The sequence below is a fragment of the Crocuta crocuta genome, unplaced genomic scaffold (genome assembly GCF_008692635.1).
Source record: "Crocuta crocuta isolate KB4526 unplaced genomic scaffold, BGI_CrCroc_1.0 scaffold657, whole genome shotgun sequence".
In the NCBI taxonomy this organism is placed as follows: domain Eukaryota; kingdom Metazoa; phylum Chordata; class Mammalia; order Carnivora; family Hyaenidae; genus Crocuta; species Crocuta crocuta.
The window spans coordinates 576,537-599,578 of NW_027529583.1; the positions used below are offsets into that span (position 1 = coordinate 576,537).

General features: G+C 39.7%; 1 protein-coding gene across 1 annotated transcript in view; it reads right to left on the reverse strand.

Moving 5' to 3' along the window:
* The window catches only part of REPS2 (RALBP1 associated Eps domain containing 2), a 174,282-nt gene that overhangs the window by 51,279 nt on the left and 99,961 nt on the right, over positions 1 to 23,042 (reverse strand). Inside the window, exons 15-16 of the mRNA XM_077761695.1 lie at positions 10,946 to 11,007; positions 9,084 to 9,176 (exon numbers count right to left, since the gene is read on the reverse strand). Of these exons, the coding sequence (XP_077617821.1) occupies positions 9,084 to 9,176; positions 10,946 to 11,007 (155 nt within the window). The remainder of the gene's footprint in view (positions 1 to 9,083; positions 9,177 to 10,945; positions 11,008 to 23,042) is intronic.

The window sequence follows — 23,042 nt, forward strand, 5'->3', positions numbered from 1 at the left end:
CTTGGGGCCAAATCACAAAGCGGTTGGCCAGGCTGAGGGTTCGGAAGCAGGTAGAGGCAGCTGAGAGCTCACAGGTTTTAAATGGCCCACATGAGACAAGAAACCGGCGCCAAGCTCATTTCCTGAAGCCAGAGGCTAAGGCGCTTCACTACCTATAAAGCTGCAAAACTGGGAGGAAGTCTGCGCAGGTGCTCCAAACAGCCTACCTCAGAAAGGAAGCAGAAGCACGTATAGCATCGCAGCCTGGTCTGAGGCTGAGCTGCCGTCTGGTGCCATCTGCACCATCTCTGACATCTGCACGAGATGGAAGCACTCAACGTCAAGTGTAAGAACTGGCCCTACCCATGGGGCGCCTGGGTGGCTCAGTCAGTTAAGCATCCGACTTCAGCTCAGGTCATGATGTCACGGTTCGTGGGTTTGGGCCCCGAGTCGGGCTCTGCTGACAGCTAGCTCAGAGCCTGGAGCCTGTTTCAGATTCTGTGTGTGTGTGCCTCTCTCTCAGAAATAATTAAAAAAAAACAAAAACGTTAAAAAATTTTTAAAAAAAGAAAACATTAAAAAATTTAAAAAAAACTGGCCCTACCCTGGAGGCCCCCTGGTGTGGGGCCACGGACTGTGGTTGGCAGACACGCCAATGAACTGCTGGACAGGGAGGAGCTCCAAAAACTGAGAATGAAATTTAAATTTAAACTCCAATTCAAAATNGAGAGAGAGAGAGAGAGAGAGAGAGAGAAGATGAATTTGCCTCCTTACAAAAATGAAAACAAATGAAGTTGAAAATAACTTCAAAATAATTATGCTTAAATCCTCTCCAAGTTAAAAGTAGAAAATGCATCTTTAAAAAGAACAGACAAGTATGAAGCAGAAATTAGGAGAAATGAAACAAGAACAGATTGATATAAACAAGAATGGACTATAAACTTGGAATCATACACAGTTACACAAAAGAATGATTATCTTGGAAGATGAAGGTTTCATCGAGGGCCTGGAGGGATCATGACATAAAAAGATGAAAGAGTCACTACTAGAAATAAAAGGTGTACTGACAGACATAGAAACCTAGCTAACTTCAAGAAGTTATAGAACATGGCTTTTCAGATGGAAAATGCACACCAAGCATAATCAAGAATAAATAAATTTAAATCTATTCTTAGACACATCACAGTGAAATTAACACAGAACATTGAAAAGAAAGTTTTAAAAGCCACCCTAGAGAAAAAACAGTCACCCCAAAGGAAACAAAAATAGATTAACAGTACAATTTTCAGCAGCAACAACAATAAACACAAGAGGAGAAGATCATGCATTCAAAACACTGAAGGAAAACGAACTGGAACCTGGAATTCTGCACAATGCAAAATTATCATTAAGAGAAAGGGCAATTAGGGTATACTCTCCAGAGAACATAGATTTAAAAAACTAAAAGGTGGGAGGGGGAGGGAGAAAAAAACTACTACATGCTAGATTTCAGCAGTTTATTTGAAGCTCATAATTGCTGAAGTTATCCTAATTATATGATTATGCAATATTACACGTCTTACAAGTTCTGAGAGCATGGTATGTAAAAGTAGCTACCAAGAGTCATCTGACTCTGATAAAGCTTTGAGTGACTTCTTAAAATTCTAATTGTCCCGTAAGAGAGCATTTTTCCCTTTTTCCTAAACCTCAATTGAAAGAGAAACTCTTTAAAAGAAAACCTACATAATTTTCCCATCAAAAACACCTATCTAAACTATTACCAATTACTTAGCAGTTTACCTCCAAATGCTTAACAGTAGACACTTGACATTTTATCTATTTATTTTGAGAGAGCAAATGAACACGGGCACATGTGAGTGGGGGAGGGCAGACAGAGGGGGAGAGAATCCCAAGCAGGCTCTGTGCTGACAGCCTGACACAGGGCTTGAACTCATGAACTAGGAGATCATGACCTGAACTGAAATCAAGGGTCAGATGCTCAACCGACTGAGTCACCCAGGTGCCCCGACACCTGACATTTTAGAGTGAAATGCCTGGGGAGACCTTCACGGACACCCTGATTCACACACAGACCACTCATGTACAATCTCCCCCAAAACAAGAATGTATTTCTATAAACAAGTTATCATCAGGTGAGATAGGTAAATTATAAGTGAATTACTTAAGTAACTCCTGTAGACCCTCAAAAAGTAGAAATTCACCGAGGAGTTAAAAACCTCAAAAGCCCACTGGGAAAAGAACACTGGCCAGTAATGCCGAGAAAATCCAAGCATGGCAAACGTGATCCAGAGATGTTGCAGCTCACCCTGAGAAGGCAGAACACATTATCAAAAGTCCACTAAATACTTTTATGTGGAACAATCAGGAAACATTTCTGTATTCAGCTGCTTTCTCTCTTCCCCACTATTTTTCATGTAACCATTTTAATAGATGTCTAATATCTTATTAGGCAGATATATATAATACCTTACCAGAGGCACCTTAAACATTTGTTGTCTGTATTGTTTTTTATTTTTATTAATACTAAAATAAATGTCATCATAGAACTTTTTCTTTCTTTTGAACTGGTTCTCAGGATAAATTCTGATGGCATTTGCTGATAGCTGGCAAAACTCTGCATGCTCTTTAAACAGGGGCGATTTATCCATTCTTAATGTCAGTGTTTCATCACTAATTCTCTTATCCTTGAACCTATCACTGTGGCAGTTTCCTTTGCCTTTTTAATTTCTCATTCAATGACAACTGCTTTGAGAATAGTTTTCAAATTCCCTTCAATAAATCCCTATTAAGAAAGAGGACCTGTAGAACTCTCAAGATTCCATCAACAGAGGCTGCTTTAAACCACAATCGTGTCTTCACTTTACACCAACCTGGATCTCTGGTTGGCAATTTGAGTAATCTATGAACCAGTCCTACAACTAGGGAACATACAGCAAAATGTACTGCCAAAGTCAATACAGGGGGAAAAAACCACCTTACACAAAACAGAGTCGTTCTACTGGTATATTCAACCTTGATAAATTCAAAACAACGTTATCTATGGAGAGAAACTTATGAGAATCTGATTTTAATGTAAAACAAAGTCTTTTATTTTTAACTAGGGGCCCAAAAAGCCAATTCTGAGTTTAAATGATTTTGCTATTGTTTTCCTATTCTCTGTTTCATTTATCTCAACTCTACTTTTCATCATTTCCTTCCTTCTGCCACCTTTGGGTTTCGCTTTTCTTTTCCTCACTTCTTATGGTATAAAGTTAGGTTACTGATTTTGGATCCCTCTTTTTAACATAAGTGATTATAGCTATAAATTTCCTGCGGAGTATCATGAGTACTGTTATCCCTGCATCTCATAGATTTTGGCAGGTTCTCCTTTTCATTCATCTCAAGGTGTTTTCTAATTTCCCTTATAATTTCTTCTTTGACCCACTGATTTTTTAAGAGCATGTTGCCTAATTTCCATATATTAGTGATGAATCTTCCAGTGTTACTTCTATTATTGATTTCTAGTTTCATTCCACTGTGGTCATGTAGTATGATTTCACTCTCCTCCAATTTACTGAGGCTTGTTTTGTGGCCTAACATATGGTCTATCCTGGAGAATGTTCCACATGCACTTGAGGAAAATGTGTATTGTGCTGTTGTGGGGTGGAGTGTTCTACAGATGTCTGTTAAGTCTAGTTGATTTATAGCATTGTTCAAGTCCTCTACTGCCTTTTCTCTAAATTTTTTAATGTTTATTTAGTTTTGATAGAGACACACACAGACAGACAAAGCACGAGCGGGGAAGGGGCAAAGAGAGGGGGAGACACAGAATCCTAAGCAGGCTCCAGGCTCTGAGCTGTCAGCACAGAGCCTCATGTGGGGTTCGAACTCATGAACCAAGAGATCATGACCAGAGTCAAAGTCGGATGCTTAACTGACTGAGCCACCAGGTTCCCCAGAGATTTTTACCCATTTAAAGTAATTACTAATAAGGAAAGATTTACTTCTGCCATTTGCCATTTGTTTTCTATGTCTTGCACCTGTTTGGTGCCCTCAGTTCCTCCATCACTTCTCTTTTTATGATTAACAGACTCTTTCCTAGTATGCCATTTTTATTACCTTCTCACNGAGAGAGAGAGCGCGAGAGCGAGCGAGCAGGGGAGGGTCAGAGAGAGAGAGGGAGACACAGAATCTGAAACAGGCTCCAGGCTCTGAGCTGGCTGTCAGCACAGAGCCCGATGCAGGTTTTGAATCCACGAACCGCAAGATCATGACCTGAGCCGAAGTCGGACGCTTTACCGACTGAGCCACCCAGGCGCCCCAGGATTAGTTTATGTCTTAACTTTATAAAAATCAAGTTTGAATTAATACCAACTTAGTGTCAAAAGTATACAAAAACTCTATTCCTTTATAGCCCTGCTACTCCTTATATTATTATTGTGACAAATTGTATCTTTATATATGTGTGCCCATTGACATAGATCTATAATTATTGTTTTAAGCACTTTTATTTTAAATCTTATGGAAAAAAGAGGAGCTATGAATCAACCCTACTAGCTTTTCTATTCACCAATGTAGCTACCTTCACCATTCTGCATTTCTTTTTATGGCTTCGAGGTATAAAGGACACTGTCTAGTGTCCTTTCTTTTCAGCCTGGACGACTCTCTTCAGCATTTGTAATAGGGCAGGTCTACTAGTGACAAACTCCTTGAGTTTTTGCTTATCTGAGAATGTCTGTAGTGACATTGTCTGGGGGAGAGGGGGTACAAAGTGCCTCCTGAGGCCACCCTGATGCCATCAGATCAGGGTTAGGAGACCCCTTTGGTCGCTGCTGAAATCATGTTTGCCAGCTAGGAAAGTATCACTGCAGGCTGTATGGTGAGGGACAAGAGACCCAACTCTTGAGATTGGTCTCTGATGACACCAGAGGGACAGGCACCCACGGTGTTTGGCTGGTGTAGGGCAGGTGCTGTCAAAAAGGTTTGTATCGAGCTGGGCTACCCCCTTCCCAGTCCTCTGGCTACACAGTAGTCTTTCCTCAAGGCTTTGCTTTCTTTTGGTCTGCATGTGTTGGCAGTTCCAGGCTGCAGGCTTCTCCAGCACCCAGTCCGGGATATATGGGAGATTTTCTTCTTTACCTCAGGCAACTCACACCGCCATGCCGTTCCTCAAGTCCTAGGGCCCTAGCCCGTCCGCTTTCCTGTTTACATCAAAGTCCTCTTTCTGTTTATTACGTCCAGGGCTTTCAGTTGTCCTTAGCAGTGTGGGGAAGCAGGGAGAAATTAGTCTAAACGATCTCCTGTCCTCAAATGGGTTTTATAATGTTTTAACTGTATTTGCAACAAAATTTTTCTTGGACAAAGGAATACAACACAGAATCTGAGACCTTAAGCATGAGAAGGATCTATCTAATCTTCACATTTTACAGAAGAAGCAGTAGTAGGTCTTTGAGACAAATGTGCTTACTTCCCACAAGGCTACAGAGCTACAGGGCAGTCAGGCGAAGAATCAGACCACAGACACACTCATACAGTATTCTACAGCTCTATGTCCTTCCATCATCACTGATGAAGAAAATTTCTGGGCCTAGATCTTCTTTTCTTAATTAAAAAAAATACTCATTAACATTCTGTGACTTTTAGCTCATCTTCAGCGTGCACTGTATGACAGAACAGAGTAACACTCTGGAAGAAAGTGAAGGTGGCATTTTAGGTGATATGTTTGTAAGTTCTCTTCAGCACAATTACTAAGTTTCTAATTTATGAATAAGTAGAAAAATATCTCTTGACATATACTAAACTTATATATTGACAAGCAAAAATGGTGATGCCGTAATCTTTGAAAGTTCACAAATATGCTTTATCTAAACAGCCAATACATTAAGGTGACTTGAAGACTAATGTACATTATATGAGATCATCTGCATGTATTATAGCAAAAGATCTCATGATATTTGATGTATGCCCACTGAGTTTTAATTTGNAGTGGCTCAGTTGGTTAAGCATCCAACTCTGGGTTTCAGCTCAGGTCATGATCTCATGGTTCGTAAGTTCGAGCCCTGCATCGGGCTCCATGCTGACAGTGCAGAGCCTGCTTGGGATTCTCTCTCTCCCTCTCTGTCTGCACCTCTCCTGCTCATTCTCTCTCTCTCTCTTCTCTCCTGATCTATTCTCTCTCTCTCTCTCAAAATAAACTTAAAAAAAAAAAAAAACTCAGAACATTCCATCANCAGAGCATACCATCAACAAATTCCCTAGATTCTCAACTTCTTTGAACATTCCTTCTCTTGCCTTAATTCAGTGTTTCTCAATCCTAGCTGCACTTTAGAATCATGTGGGAGCTTCTTAAAACTCCCAATGCCTGGGCCTCACCAAACAACAAAATACCTGGGGGTGAGACCCAGACGTCAGTAGGTTTAAAGGTCTCCCAGATGATCTCACTGTGCATAAGGGTGAGTACCACTGGACTAAGTGATGCCCTATGCTCTCCCCTCAGGGACTGCGTCCCCAACAGAACTCTCTTGTCAGGGGCCCCTTCCTCTCTCCCAGCTCTGGTACCACAGGGACTCAAGCAGGCAGGCCGCTGGCTCCTCATTTCCACCTCTAAACACTGAATCTCTCTCCCCTAAAATCTAGCTTCTGTATTTGAGACAGTTCCTCGAACACATGGGGCTCTCTTGCACACGTGTTTCCTTGCATTTGCTTTTTCTCTACAGTAATGCTATGAACCCTTCAGCTGCCAGAAAAGTTCTTGTGTAAAACTCATTTCACTGGTCATCTCAGCCCTTCCATGAAGCCCTCTCAGTCTCTCTAAGCTTAAAAGTATCTATCAAAGGCTCCCTCCACAGTGCGTTCATCCCACAGTGCTATTTTCGTACCTGTTACATTGCCAATGAGAAGCACCTGCCGTTATGAGACATTCATGGTATAAATAGGAAAATTCTGAGGTCATTAGTCTATAGGGAGTCCCAATTCATCAAATGTGGTGCTAATATAAAACTGAAAAGTTTACTGTGTACCAAAAAAAAAAAAAAAAAAAAAAAAACCACAAAAACCTCTTTTCTTTAGAAAGATTATTGCCATAAGAAATGTAGCATGGAATCAATACTATGAAAGGTATTTAATTATTGGAGTACCAAGCAGGCCCTTAGCAGAGAACTGGACTACAGGACAAGCCACTCCGCAGATGGCATTTTACTCAGTTTCTATGCAGACCAAGCATGAGATACAAATTTAACTCTCATTTTAACGCTGCTCCACATGAAACAGTTAACTCTAATTGCTGTTTAGTCATTTATGTGATGAATCAGTCTTTAAAAAAAATAAACGTGTCACCTCTTCCGAGCTGAGCCAAGATACCATGCCCTGTCTCTAGCCTGTCCCCAGGAAAACACGGAACAACCCANAAAAATAAAAAGATCTGTTTCTTTGATTTTATTCCTTTTCCTAACTCCAGGGCCCCATTTGTATAACTTAATCCAGATGTTCATATCATACTGGTACTTAGTAGAAGTAGGGGCCAGTGAAACTGCATTTTATGCTAAAAACCTATACCTTCTCCCTCTCATTTGATAAAAGGAACACTTTTGGCGTATGTAAAAATGATCTATATATACCTTTGTGCGCACAGCTGCAAACGTACAAGCGTTCTTCTCTTACATACTTAAAACCTCAAAGGGCATCACTGGCCACATAGTTTTTAAACAGTGTTCCTTTTTAGGGAACAGAATGTTTTCTTGTTGTTGATGATAATCTAGTCTGGCCCATTTATCAAGTTAAATAATATGAAAATTTTAAATCCAAATCCTTTTTAATATCTTCTCAATGCTACCAATAAATAGGGGCGCCTGGGTGGCTCAGTCGGTTAAGCACACAACTTCGGCTCAGGTCTTGATCTCTCAGTTTGGGAGTTTGAGCCCCGCGTCGGGCTCCATGCTGACAGCTCAGAGCCTCGAGCCTGCTGTGGATTCTGTGTCTACTTCTCTCTCTGCCCCTCCACTGCTCACGCTCTGTCTCTCAAAAATAAATATTAAAAAAAAATCTTTTTAAGCTATAAATAAAAGATTTAAAATATAACCAAGCTTCCTTGTTTCTCCCCCTACGTACTACAGTTTATGCCTCATAAAAAGTCTCTGTAGTTAAGTATTGTATAAATGTTTTCCCAAAGTCAAGCCAATTGTCCATATATAACAAGGAACACTCAAAAAAATGTGTTTAACAGCACAAAAGACGAATTTGGGGTGCTTAAGATTTGCTATAATAAAGCTTGCTGTGAAGTGGTAAATATGACCTCATGAGACAGTAACCAAGAAGGAACAGAAATGCAAATAAGAAAACACAACAAACTGAAAACATGACAATCTGAAACCCGAAGCTAATGTGCAGTAAACTTTCTTTCACATTTTCAACTCCTCTAGGGAAAACTACTAGCCTAAGTGAAATAATTTAATTTNGGGGCTCGAACCCACAAACCGTGAGATCACGACCTGAGGCAAAGTCGGACACTTAACCGACTGAGCCACCCAGGCACCCCTTAAAATTTAACTTTAATTACATAATATGGAGAGGAAGTGACAGATGAAAGAGGTTTGGAAATGTTCTTACCAATACTTTAAGGCTGGTGTATAATAATGTTTCCTAACCGCCAAGCCCTCAGGATACTGGTAAGTGTTTTGTAAATAAAGAGGTGAATGGTCATCATCACTGGGAAATTGCAAGAATTACCAAAATTGACCAGGTTTTTTTTTGTTTTTGTTTTTGTTTTTTTACTGTAGGACTCCAAACCCTTCAATGAGCCTTTACACACTGTGAATCTCCCTAAATGGGGACCGAGGCAGCAGCCTGCAAATCTGTCTTACCACCGAGCCCTATGAATGTCTCCCAGAAGACACTTTATCACAAACAGTTTGGGAAAGACTAGAATATACAGGTGCCCCATCCAAGTGGTTAGGGGAGTCTCTCCCAGGGCCGTTAGGAATTTGACACTGCACGAAGACTAAATACAATCATGTGTTCAGTACCCAGGACTTCCTCTGCTGAATGTGTGTGTCCCACCTATACAGGAAAAGGGGAGAGCAGGGGGAGGTCAGTGGCGAAGGGGTTTTCTGCCTGCATTTCTTACACACCTGTTTCTGCAGTCTGAAATCTCCATAGTTAGGCAGCTGAGCTGGAGGCCTGGGCTGAGCACTGCGCTTACTGTTTACCCTGAGATGGGAAATCTGGTAGACAAAGAAGCAGTCTCATTCATTAACAGTGACTTGAGAATTCCCAGCCCCGCATCAGATCCTCGGCACTAAGCCCCCAGGCAGGCAGGAAGCCCACTGAAGCAGGTCAGATGAGGCCTGCTGATAGCAGCAACACATGTCACAACTGGGAAGTGACTGCTGTTACGTGTGCGGGAGAAGATAAGGACGTTGGTCACAAAAGCCCTTTCAGACAGGTCTTCCACACATTCCTCCAGGTGGGTCCCAAGCCCCGGTTTGAAACCAGCAGCTGCTGGGTAACCGCCCCCTGAATGCCCACTCTTCTGTTGTGACAAAGTCCCGGTTTGCTATCAGTGCCGATCGAGAGCTGGATCTCATCTTGGTCCTCCACAGAAGGACGTGGTGAAAGCCTTACCTGGCAATGCAAGAGATCACCGTCTTACTGTATGCATACACAGCAGCTGCAGTGATGGGGAGGACCTTTAGGAGATGGACCTTGGTTGGGGAGCTGACTCTACCTATTTACTAGCTAGGTCACCTTGGCTGACTTGCTTAACCCCTGTGTGTTTCAATTTCCTCATCTGTATAAAAATAAAGCAATATTAGCACCTACTTCATAGGATTTTTGTGAAGATTAAATAATGCACTGAAAGCACTTAGCACAACAGGTGCTCATTAAACAGAATAATTTAAATGAGCAGAAATTATAACCAGGGAAAAGCTCAGAATGGAACTGAAGCTTGCCGTTGGACATACAACAGGGATTCAACGAATACTTGTTAACTGATTAATCAACAGGTTTTAGAGCCAATCCTAGAGTATTGGAAAGGGGGTTCTCATTCATTTACATGTGAGTCAGGAAGAACAGGGCTTTTAATTCCCCTTCAAAATGAGGCAGAAAAGCAGTACCTCACTGTGTTTGCACCTCAAGGTTGAGTGAATGCTAAAGATGATCTCTTTCTCTAAAAGAAGGATAAGCAAATGTTTCAAGTGGCTTCAGAGACTCAGCGGATCCGAAGACGTGGCATATGAAAAGTATGCTCTGGACCAACACCTTCTGCCAAAAGTTAGAGAGGGCCTTTAAGATAGGAAGTTTCTTCAGCAGCAATTAATGAAAGAAAGGACCTGTAGTGCCCCGTAGCACATTCCGCAGATTTGCTGCTTACTTCTCATTTCCCACTCTACAAGGAGTGTTGATGAATAAGGCCAAAGGAGCACATAGAAGTAAGGTAGAATTCATTCATAGGTGAAACAGATTTTGGTGACACACTCTCCCAACTCCTACTGTTTCTGCTTATTATTCCAAAGGAAAATACCAACCTAAAGAAAGCACTGAAGGCCCAAGCCACAGTTCTAACACCATGGTGATGGCCATTTATTGTTAGTTGATGCAAAATTAACACAGCTCCTAAAACACTGATGAAAATATACACACCCAGGCTGTACATACTATACAGAAAAGCCATGTCCCCCACCCCCAACTAGAGAGACCCATTCTTCTCCTTTCTCTATACGAAAACAAGATGCAATCCTCTACAGCCAAAGGTGAACTAGTACATATTTTTTTGGTTGCTTTATTGAGGAAACTTTCCCTTTTCTATGTGAGGTTGCGGGACTGGCTGGATAAAAAGAAATTCAACCACTCTCTGCTCTCCTTGTCCAGATGTCATCTTGGAAATGTGAGCAGCCAGTACTGTGGCTATCAACCCTTGCAAAGGAGGTACAGTGAGAGGACAACTTCTGTAGCACCAAACGGTTCACAGAAATCAATTTCTGTCTCCTACCTGTGATGGACAAGGTCTTGGAGGGAGCGCAGGTGGTGGAGGTAACAATCCTGACTTAGTAGCTGAAAAGAAAAACACATACTGTTAAGAATTCCCCAAAACAGAACAAAATACCCCTCCACTTCGTAACTAGGAATAGCAATTGCAGTTAACATGTTTAAGTTATTAAAATCCATCTGAAGGCTTAATAAAAAAAAAAAAAGCACGTGCTATTTCTAATCCCTTTTTCATTTTGTGCCTACCTTCCCCAAATCCAATTATTTATATAGGCTGTTGTGATTAAGACAGTATAAAACAGTAAGGAAAAGACACCCTTTGATCAAAGGACTGGAACCCAGCATGGGAAAGGCAGTCAATCCCTCATTATTCTGATGTTAATTATTTAGTTTCAAATCATCTAGGCCCTTTGGTTTCTCTAATATCTCTCCCTCTCTCCTGGCCATTACACTGCTCATTAGCTCAGCAAGGAGGTTACAGAAATGAAGGGAGCCAGAGTTCCTGTAAGCAAGTGGGTCCGACAGCAGCAGGTGACGCTTAAAGAGACAGACTAAAATGATGTTTACAGATCCTTCAAAGATCTCAACTGCCTTTTCTCTCCCTGATACTTATTAGCAGAAATAAGAAAATCTGTTTCTAAAATAATCTGGCCCCATTTGAAGGATGTTTTGAACAAAAGTTTCAGTTTAATTTTTTTAATTTTGTGAGATCTAGAGAAATTTTAAGTCAAGAATGTCTGAATTATAACTGAACGAAAATTAACATCTGCTAGTGAATTATAAATCAAGTCCATAATCACACACAAGAAATAAGTTTATCACACACTGGCAAGTTAAACCATATTCTTTACAAACTCCTTTAAAAAGCACACCGTGCTCTATATAACTGTACATAGTTTATTGGCAATTCTATAATATGTATTCTAATATTTGGACAATTTCTGTGACTTAAAAATAAATCATAGCAATGTGCCAAGAACATAAAAGTTTCTGTAAATCACTCTAGATCTGACCTAGCTGGATCAGACAAACCAGAAGATGGAGTTTGGGGCTTTCCACAAAGGTAACTTAAGAGTAATTTCATAGAGATTTGCATTCTGAGCCAGTGCACGGATATGGTACAACCATGTGGGCCCATCAATGACTTCTCTCAATCTGTCTTTCATTAAAATTTATGAAACACATCAGCGAGTCGAAACTCCAGTGGTGGTGAAACTTTGAACAGTCTTCAATAACAAATGCCTCAGGAATTATCCAACTCAGGGCCTCTGCTCTAAAGGTCCTTAGGATTGGGCCTTTAAATTACCAGCTTCTTTTAAAACAAAATTTTAAAAATCTACATGTACTTTTAAAGGAAAGGCCTTGCACCAGAACCAGTGCATGTTAAGATCACCCTTTATTAATGAAAGAGGCCTAAGAAACCATAAGCCGCTTAATTAAACTAACTTCTGTTTCCAGCCAAGAGGGAATAACAAAGACCAGATTTACCCTCCCATTTGAACCAGCCAAAAACACACAAGTTTTTTTTGTATGAAACAACAGTTTTAAACACTAGAACAAAACACAGAAAAGGACAGCTTTCAAGACACTAGGAAATCAAGCAACAAAAGACGGTGATCCCTGAGAGACAGGAAATCAAGCAGATGAGTTGTGTGTCTTGCTGTCCCCGCTTAGTGTACTAAATACAGGACCTACACATCCAAATTCGGGTATGATTCATTTCATTTGTGCAATTTTTTAATTAAAAAAACAGACGCCCTATCTTTATAAAAGATGGTATGAGGGTGTTTCTGCATATACTTTCGGATAAAACCGTATCACCTACAAACACGAACAGTAATTTTGTTTCCTCTTTTCAGTACCTTTACCTATCTTGTGTTTTTTATCTTACCTGGCTAGAACATCTACTGTAAAGTTGACTTGTCATAGTCATATGGGCATTCTTACCTTCTTTCGATCTCAAAGATAAGGCTGTCACTATTTCACCATTAGTATGATATTTGCCATAGGTTTCTTATATAAACGCTTTATTGGATTATGAAAATTCCCACCTATTATTTTTTTAATGATAATTTGTTGATGAATATTAACCAAACCTGCATCTCCACCCACTGAGATGGTTTGATTTTTCCTCTGATAATTAGTTAATATGATAAATTACATTATACATTTTTAAACAGGAAAGCACCCTTGCCAACCTAGGATAATCCCAACTTGGTCAGGCTTTTAGATCTGCTAGTTTAGTTGACTAATATCGTGCTTAAGATTTTTGCCAACCATATTCATAAATAAGACTGTGATCAGTGAGTCTCCTTTCCTATATGGCTGCCTGTTATGCCTGACTTGGCCAGAAAATGTTCCCTGTGTGGACTCTGGAACAGGCTGTGTAAGATCAAAGATTGCTGTTGTTACTAATGTTGAATGTCAGGTCAAACTTGCCAGCAGAACTATCTGGGCCAGGCGTTTTGTTTCAAACAAGATTTTTAATGATTTCATTTCTTTAATTGTTACAGGATTATTCAGGCTTTCTAATTCTTACGTCAGTTTTGATAAATTTTATTTTTCTAGACATTTATTGTCTAAATGTTTATATTTATTGCCATAAAGGAGCTCCTACGCCCTCCTCTGTGCCTCTTAATCTCTGTGCAGGTAACTTGTTTTCTATTCCTAATACCACTTTTATCAGCACTCTACTTTCCCTTCACTGAGCTCACTTGACATTTGTCCATTTTATTACTGTTAAAAAAGAAAAAAAAAACTTTCCTGAGCCTCTATATTGCCTGCTTCCTTTGTTTCATTAATGTCTGTTCATCTCCTTGCATTTTCTTTCTTTGGGCTTATCCTATTGTTCTTTTTCTAGCTTAAAAGTAGTTGCTTAGCTCATTAACTTCCAGTGTTTCTTCTTTTCTAACATAAGCATTTAGTGTTGCAAATTTCTTTCCAAGACCACAGGTTTCTGATATACTCTCATTCAGTTTTACAATTTTCCTAATTTCCATTACAATCTCTCTTATGATAGTACCTTCATCTGAAATTCATCCTTTACAATTTCTTTCATTGACAGTCTGTTAGCAGCAACCTTACTCAGTTTGTGGGACTGAAAAGTCTATTTTACCTTCATTCTTGAGAGATTATTTCCCTGGGCACAGACTCTAGATGGACAGCTATTCTCTCGCAGCACATTAAAAATAACGTTTCACGGTCTTCTGGCTTCCATTGCTGCTGCTGAGAAGTCAGGTGTCTATAGAATCATTGTTTTTTGTTAAGTAGTCTGAGTGTTCTACTGTACTAACCTTGACACTGAATCTGCCTATCTCGTCGTCCTCTTTTTCTTTCAACACCTACTGAGCTTCACAGGAATTTCTGAACCATGTGGCATGCCATTCACTCTGGGAAATTGAGTGCTTCTTCAAATATTGTCTTTCTGCCATTTTCTCTTACCTCTCCTTCTGGAGGCTCTTTGTCTAAACTGTGCTGTGTTCTGGATATTTTTTTAAGATCTACCATTCCATTGACCAATTCCCTCTTCAGCTGCACTTAATGTCTTGTTAATCCAGTCTTTAGGTTTACTTCAATGACTAAGTGTTTCATTTCTAGTTCTATTTGATCTTTTTTCAAAGGGTTTTTTTCTAATTTTTAGAATTTCTTGGCTCTGTACTCATTTTCTTCATCTCCTCTTTTTCCAACTATTAAACATATTTATGTAACAGTGTGTGTCTGATAATCCCACAGTCTGAGGGGTTTGCATTTACTACTATTTTGTTGCTCCTGCTATCCATCTCTCCTGGTGGTCGATTTCCTAAAGTGCCTGGCAACTTTTGACTCTGAATGCATATTCCTTGGAATTGACCTGTAGAAATACTTTGGGCTCTGTGTGGGAAGTGGGTTCCTCCTCTACTATGTCTGCCAGAAACCTGAAGGCACTTATCAACTCGATCACTTGAAACTATAAGCTTATAGAATTCCTAGTTTCTTACTATCCTGAATTTTATTAAATGTCCCGTGCTCGCTTCGGCAGCACATATACTGAATTTTATTAAATGTCCCATAGTAAGACTTCTGAGTAGAGATAGTAACTTGAGTATGTGCAACTAATCTCACTCTTACCTCATTAACAGTGAAAAGAACTGCTTAAATGTTCTTGTTTAAATCTGGAACTAGGAAAATAGATGAGTGGCTGATAGCTAAATCAGCAGGAGAAAAAGTAGAGACTAACCAATTTGTACCACAGAAGCCCCCCAGGACTCTCAAGAATCGGTGACATCTAACTCCTCGGGAAGCAGGGGTAAAATGAAGAAAACAATAAAAAATAAAGAAAATTAACTAACAGTGAATCCTCTTTCCTACCCTTTAGAAGAAGTGCATACCTTCACAATACCCTTGAAGATGAGGTTCCAGCAAAACCTCATGCAGTGTTTGGCTTCGGGATCCTTGCTCTTGTGGTCCCTTCTACCTGTATTATCCACGCCCTACCCCTACCTCACCTCAATAGCTCAGAATGTAACAAGTATCCAACAAATATCTATTTGAACTAATATAAGAAAGAACCAAGGACCATGATTCATCGAAGCAGTTAGATCCTAAGATTTTTCTCCCACGTTCTGCATATTTTCAGCATGTTTCCCACTCCAGCACAAGGCCAGAAGTCACTTTCTTCTCCAGGGAGGACACTTGGCCCAGATGAAGGCATGAGGCCATGCTGAAGACAGGGAGATCTAGTAAACATACGCATTCTGGGTGCTGAGACTTCCAACCCAGTTCCTCTCTGCTCTCAAACTTTTGTATCCAGAGACTGAAAGAAGTGCTCCAGGGAACTGGAGTAGCTAAGAAGGAAGATCTCGATACCAACATCAAGACATCTCCAGCAAGTCATATCATTCTACCATGAAACCCACAGATGGCAAGTCCTATCCGTTTACCCACATAAACCAATCAGTTTTACGCCCTTTGTTTTGTTTTTTTTTTTAAGTTTATTTTGACACAGAGAGAGAGAGAATATTCCAAGCAGGCCCTGCACTGACAGCGCAGAGACCAATGTGGGGTTTGAGCCAACAAATTATGAGATCATGACCTGAGCCAAAACCAAGAGTCAGACACTTAACCAACTGAGCCACCCAGGCACCCCTACCCCCTTTCTTAAATAGAACAGATGACGTATTATCATATATCTGCAGAAAAACTTCTAATCTAAGGTAGAGCAATCAAAATAGAAAAAGTTAATCTCAAAGAGACAGATTAGATCTCTATCAGGAGAAAAAAATTTAATGTATACTAGTATCATAGGAATTATTCAGTTTATTCTAGAAATATTTAAACATTTACTATGTGTCAGGCAATGTTTAGGGTGCTGGGGAATTATCAGTGAAAAAAATACACAGAAAAAAAGTCTACTCTCATGAATCTTTATTCTACCAAGAAGACAGATAATGGGGTGGAAGTAAGAAATGAAATTTCTAAGAGTCATTACAGAAATCCTCAATAAACGGCAAGAGATATTATTTGCAAAGATGAANAGGAGTTTCTAAATTATAAGAGCCCAGATTGCCCAGGACAATGGAAGAAAACAGACCCATGGCAAGGCACATCAATAGGAAATTTCAAAATAGAAGATTCGACAAGTTTCCTGCAGGGGGAGGAAGAGGAGGGCAGGCCACATCCAAAGAAATCCAGAGTCCAAAAGGTTTTAGACTTTCAAGACACCACTGGAAGCTAGAATTCATTGAAGCAATGCCATGAAAATTATGAAGAAAACTGATTTCCAACTGATAGTTTTACCCAAAAGAGCAGCCTGCATGATGATTCAATTAAAGGTATTTTTAGACACTGAGGTTCTCATATTGAGCTCTACACACCCTTTCCAAAAAAGCTACTCAAGGATGTGTTCCACCAAAGCAAGAGAGTAAACCAAAAAAGAGCAATACATGGGATACAGGATAAAAGAGATCTAACATGGGAGAAAGAAGAGAATCTTTGGATGACAGAGTAGGGAGATGCCATGATGAAAACTAAGTATGAGGCACCGAAGACAAGCTACATTTCTTCAAACAGATGAAACTAACACATGTGTCAGAATTTCATAAGAGGAACTTTAGAAAATTGAGGGAGTCCACAGTTGATTCAGGGGCAAGTACGTTGAAAAGAAACAAGTTGTGGGGTGCCTGCCTGGATGGCTCAGTCAGTTAAGCGTCTGACTTCCACAATCTCACAGTCTGTGAGCTCGAGTCCCGTATCGGACTCTGTGCTGACAGCTTGGAGCCTGGAGCCTGCTTCGGGTTCTGTGTCTTCCTCTCTCTCTGCCCCTCCTCTGCTTGCACTCTCTCTCTCTCTGTCACTGTCTCTCTCTCTCAAAAATAAAAAAACACTAAAAAAGAAAATTTTAAAAAAAGAGAAGAAACAAGTTGATTAAGTATGCCAAAGCCAACAAAAATCTGTGCAAGTAAAACAATTTACTATGTGGCTTACATAGCCATAATAATCCTATAGCTACTACTACTCTAACCAAAACGCTAATATAACTGTACTGGGAGGGTGAAAGAGGAGAAAGGTAGTAGAAAGGAAAAGCAGCAGATGATGACTAAAACTGAAAAGTCAGGAAAAGGATATACAAATATGTTATTTTGAAATGTGAATACCAAAAGAATATAAAAAAAATTCCATAACAGAGTGTAGGTACATCAATGGCCTTGGAAGTGCTTCCCTGACTTCAGTTTGTCCCCTCAGCTCAGCATGGAGCCCTGGGCCTTCCCTTCCACTGTATTAGGGTATCAGCTGAGACTTTTCACATTTCCAGCTATTTCCCTCTCTTTCCAGAAGTCATGTCCACTGACCCTCAGGTCAAGAGAAGGTGAAACTAAAAGTACTCAGTCACTCCAGATTTGGAGTTTCAGTAAGAAATCTCAAGATTTGCCTAGTCACACACATGGCTTCTAGAAGGAGCCAAAAGAATCAAGAGTGTGCCCAAAGCCTCAGGCCTTCCCCTTGGCTGCCACTCTTTCAAAGAAAAATGGCATGAGCTCATGCATCTTTGCCTATTTGGTTCCTGCTGAAAAATCTCTCCTTTGTGTTTTATGACCCTGTGTTCATTTCTTTAACAGTAAGTGATATTAATCCAGGTTCATTCTACCAAGTTTAAATCCAATTCATCTTTTTACCTCCCATAGCACCTAAACACGCTGCCTTGTATAGTAAGTATTCACATGGTATCTAATTGAAATTTAATTTAGTAAAATAATCTCTTTTTATAGTTTCAGGGGAAGGGAAGGGAGGGGAGGGGAGGGGAGGGNGTAAGTTTATTCCTAAAGTCTCACAGTTAATAAGGTGGAACATCAAATATCAGCAAGGCTCTGTCAAAGCAAAAATTTGTATGAGTCGAGAGGGGGCACTGCCTGGGTGGCTCAGTCAGTTAAGCGAATAACTCTTGATTTCAGCTCAGGTCATGATCTCACAGTGGTGGGATCAAGTCCCACACCAGGCTCTGTGCTGGGCGTGGAGCCTGCTTAAGATTTCCTCTCCCTCTCCCTCTCCCCCTCTCCAGCTCTTAAGTATTCTCTCTCCCTCTTTCCCAAAAAAAAAGTTTTTACAAGTATAATCACAGAAAAATAAAATACCCAAATTCTGAAAACCAGATTTAAAAGTTCATGAAAGAAACACCCATTTAATCCTAAACTCAAAAAACACAGTAATAACTTCTAGTGTTTATTAATTTATTGAAAGATGTGCATGTTCTAACACTTAACTACTGAATCTCAGGTTTCTTCATCCAAAACTCTAACATCTAAAAATTTTTTTATTCTTTTATTATGCTTAGAAATTTCCAGGCAGGGGTACATGGGTGGCTCAGTCAGTTAAGTGTCCAACTTCGGCTCAGGTCGTGATCCTGCAGTTCGTGAGTTCGAGCCCCACGTCAGGCTCTGTGCTGACAGCTCGGAGCCTAGAGCCTGCTTCGGATTCTGTGTCTCCCTCTCTCTCTGACCCTCCCCTGCTCTTTCTGTCTCTCTCTGTCTCTCTCTCTCTCAAAAAGAAAAAGAAATTTCCAGAAAAAATTTTATTCGTATATATTACTATTTACTAATTTCCTTCAGATTTTTACAAAGCCCTAAATCAACAACTTGATGAAAACATGTTCCAAATTACTAAGTGGAAATAAAGCAGCAGATGTGGCGATTGAAAGCTGCAGGGAACAGAAAGTCAATTCTTCAGGGGAGTGAAACTTGGAATAACTTCAGCTGTGAAAAGGCCTCCCACCCCCCAAACTAGGAATATTTTATGAAGAAAATAAAAGCTTTCAAATGCCAAAGGAAAAGAAAACACTTAAAGGATGGAAAATGTTGAAAGGAGTCTGCCAGTGGGACCAACACTTTTAAGTATCAATCAAGTAGACAGCCACATGCAAAGCTTCAAGGATTTCATCAGTCAGGACCATTCCTCTTCTTGGCAAGTTCATTAAAATGGCTATTTCTTTGTAATAGCAAATGCACTTCCTTTCCTTTCTAATCCTAAAAGCACGTGTGAGTCTATGCCTATCTCCTAATCACCCAGTTACATACAGTGATGGGTCGCAGGTCACACATACCTATGAATATGACCAAATGTTTCCCAGGAGTTCTCTTCCATCAGAATACTTGCCTCAATCCACCGACGATGCCCCATTTCCCCGCAAACATACAAGCTCATTAAATTCTCTATTCAACAAAACAATTATTTTTCACCAGTTAAAAGACAGGAATTTACACATGACTTGGAACTGTTCAACAGGGAAAATATTAATGAATAAGCTGGTTAAAAAGTAATGAGATCAAATTCAATTGTTCCACTTTGCAAATGAGAAAATTAAGGACTGGAGAAGTAAAATGACATCAGAACGGCTACTATGACGCAGCAATCGGTATCACATTTTGAACCCATAGGATAGATAGTGGTAGAGGGTACAAAGGGGCACTGGATCAACAGCTGGACAGGTGTTACTATATATCCAGGGAATAAGCATATCAGAAGGTTGTAAAGTAAGAAAAGTATTGCAGCTTCAAAGAACTAAAAGGATGCTTCTGAATACACAACACACCACAAACTCAGATAAATGTTAGACACTATCAAAAAATGTAACACTGTAGCAAATTTTTAGCCTTCTGAGTCATGTGATTATCTCTTTCACAAGACTACATATGACTCCCTTACTTTAAAAAATATTCAGGGTCACCTGGGTGGCTCAGTCGGTTGAGTGTCTAACTCTTGATTCGGCTCAGGTCATGATCTCAAGGTTGTGGAATCGAGTCCCATATTGGGCTCTGTGCTGAGTGTGGAGCCTGCTTGAGATGCTCTGTCTCCCTCTCCCTTTACCCCTCCCCCCAACCTTCATGTGCACGCACGTGCTCTAAAATAAAAAAATATTCAGTGTAGTGCCATCATAAGGACATACAGATCAACAGAATGCAAAGTCCAGAAATAAACCCTTATATTTACAGTCAAATGATTGTAAACAAAGACGCCAAGGCAATTCAATAGGGAGAGAGTATTTTTCAGCAAGCAGTACTGAAACAAGTGGATATCCACATACACAGAAATGAACTTATACCCTTACCTCACACTACATATGAAAATTTTAAATCAAAATGGATCAGAGATATAAGAGCTAACACTAACTATAACATTTTTAGAAATGAGGAGTAGAAAAGCTTCAAGACCTGGGGTTAGGCAAAGGTTCCTTAGATATATGACACCAAAAGCATAATCTAAACAGGACAATATTGATAAACCATACTTTGTTGAAATGTAAAACATTTTTGCTTCAAAATACACCATTAAGAAAATGTAAACATAAGTCACAAAATGAGAAAATATATTTGTAAATCATGTATCTAATAAAGGGTTTGTATGCAGAATATAGAAAGAACTCCAGAATACAGAATTCAACAATAAGAAGAAAGACACCCAATTTAAAAATGGATAAGTAATTTCAGTAGACATTTCACCCAAGAAGATATAGGAATTATTAATAAGCACGTGGAAACATCCTCAACATCATTAGTCATTAGGGAACTAGAAATCAAGAAATCAAAACCACAATGAAATACCACTTCCCATCTACTGAGATAGCTATAATTTTTTTAATGTTTTATTTATTTTTGAGAGAGAGAGAGACAGTGTGAGCAGGGGAGGATCAGAGAGAGAGGGAGTTACAGAATCTGAAGCAGGCTCCAGGCCCTGAGCTAGCTGTCAGCACAGAGCCTGACACGGGACTTGAACCCACAAACCATGAGATCATGACTTGAGCCGAAATTGGACACTTAACCAACTGAGCCAACCAGGTGCCCCGAGACAGTGATAATTTTAAAAAATAGTGTGTTGGTGAAAACATGACTTAACAGTAACTCTCATACATTAGCTGCTGGAAATGTAAAATGGTATGGACACTTTAAAAAATAGTTCAGCAGTTTGTTAAATTTACCACACACCCAGTAATTCGACTCTTAGGAACTATGCCAAGAGAAATGAAAACATATATTCCCACAAAGACTTGCATGCAAGTGTTCATGGCAACATTATTCATAAAAGGCAAAAAGTATAAACTTCGATGTCCATCAAACCCAAGAATGGATAGACAAAATGTGGTATATCCATACAATGGAAAACTATTCCACAGTAAGAAAATGAAATACTGATACATGCTACAACTTAGATGACCCTCAAAAACATCATACAAAATATAGAAGGCCAGACACAAAAGACTCCACACTGTATGATTTTATTTATATGAAATGTCCAGAAAAGGTAAATCTATAGAAACTGGAGGTAGATTACTGGTTATCTGGGCTGGGCATGGGTACTGACTGTAAACACACAAGAGGAATATTACTGGGGTGCTGAAAAGATTCTAAAACTGGATTATGGTAACAGCACAATTTGATAATTTTACTGGAAATCATGGAGTTGTACACTTTAAAACAGATGAACTTTATGGTCTGAAAATTACACCTCAATTGTTTTTTGTTTTTTGTTTTTTGTTTTTAACACTAAGGGTGGTGGAGCGCCTGGGTGGTTCAGTCAGTTAAGCATCCGACTTCAGCTCAAGTCATGATCTCGCGGTTCATGGGTTCGAGCCCCGCGTCGGGCTCTGTGCTGACAGCTAGCTCAGAGCCTGGAGCCTGTTTCAGATTCTGTGTCTCTCTCTCTCTCTCTGACCCTCCCCTGCTCACGCTGTCTCTCTCTCTCTCTCAGAAATAAATTAAAAATTAAAAATTAAAAAAAAAAAACCCAAGGGTGGGGGAAAAAAGTATAATTAATCATATGCGAGAGAGAACACAAATGAAACAAAATGAGCCACAGTTGACAATTGTTGAGGCCAGAGGTTCATTATACTATTCCTTTCCATTTTATGTATATATTTAAAGTTGTTGGGATGCCTGGATGGCTCTGTTGGTTAACGTCAGAATCTAGTTTTCAGCTCAGGTCATGATCTGAGAGATCATGTGAGATCGAGCCCTGTGTTGGGCTCTGTGCTGAGAGCACAGAGCGTGCTTGGGATTCATTCTCTCTCTCTCTCTCTATATATATATGTATTTTTTCCCTCTCTCCACTAAGGAACCTCAGGAAATTGGCCCAACACTCTAAATCAAATAGAATAAAACACAGGAAAATACTATTAGTTTCTTGCATATAATGGGCACCATATCTATTCTTTAATGTATCTTTTAACTTTAGATGTATTATCTATAGAAAATTAATAAGGTGTGCTGCCCAAATTAAATTAATATCGACTGCCTTCTCTGAAACCAAATATGCTACAACAAATATTTGAACAAAGAGAATTCTGATGGAGAACAAAACAAGTACATTTCTGGATCTCTGTCTCATTGACTATAGTACATGAGAGCTGGTCAAGATGACATTTATGTTCTCTTTTAGCATTGACACTCTATGATTCCAGAATTTGTCAGTTTTTTCCAGCAACGTCTTCTTACACCATGAGATATGTGATAGGTTAACTAGGTCCCATATGAAGACACAAGCAAAGTTAGGCAACAAAAACTCCCGAGAATTAACTAATTGGTGAAGGTCAAGTTTCATTTCTTCTATTACATTTACAGAAACGCATTTCTCATAAT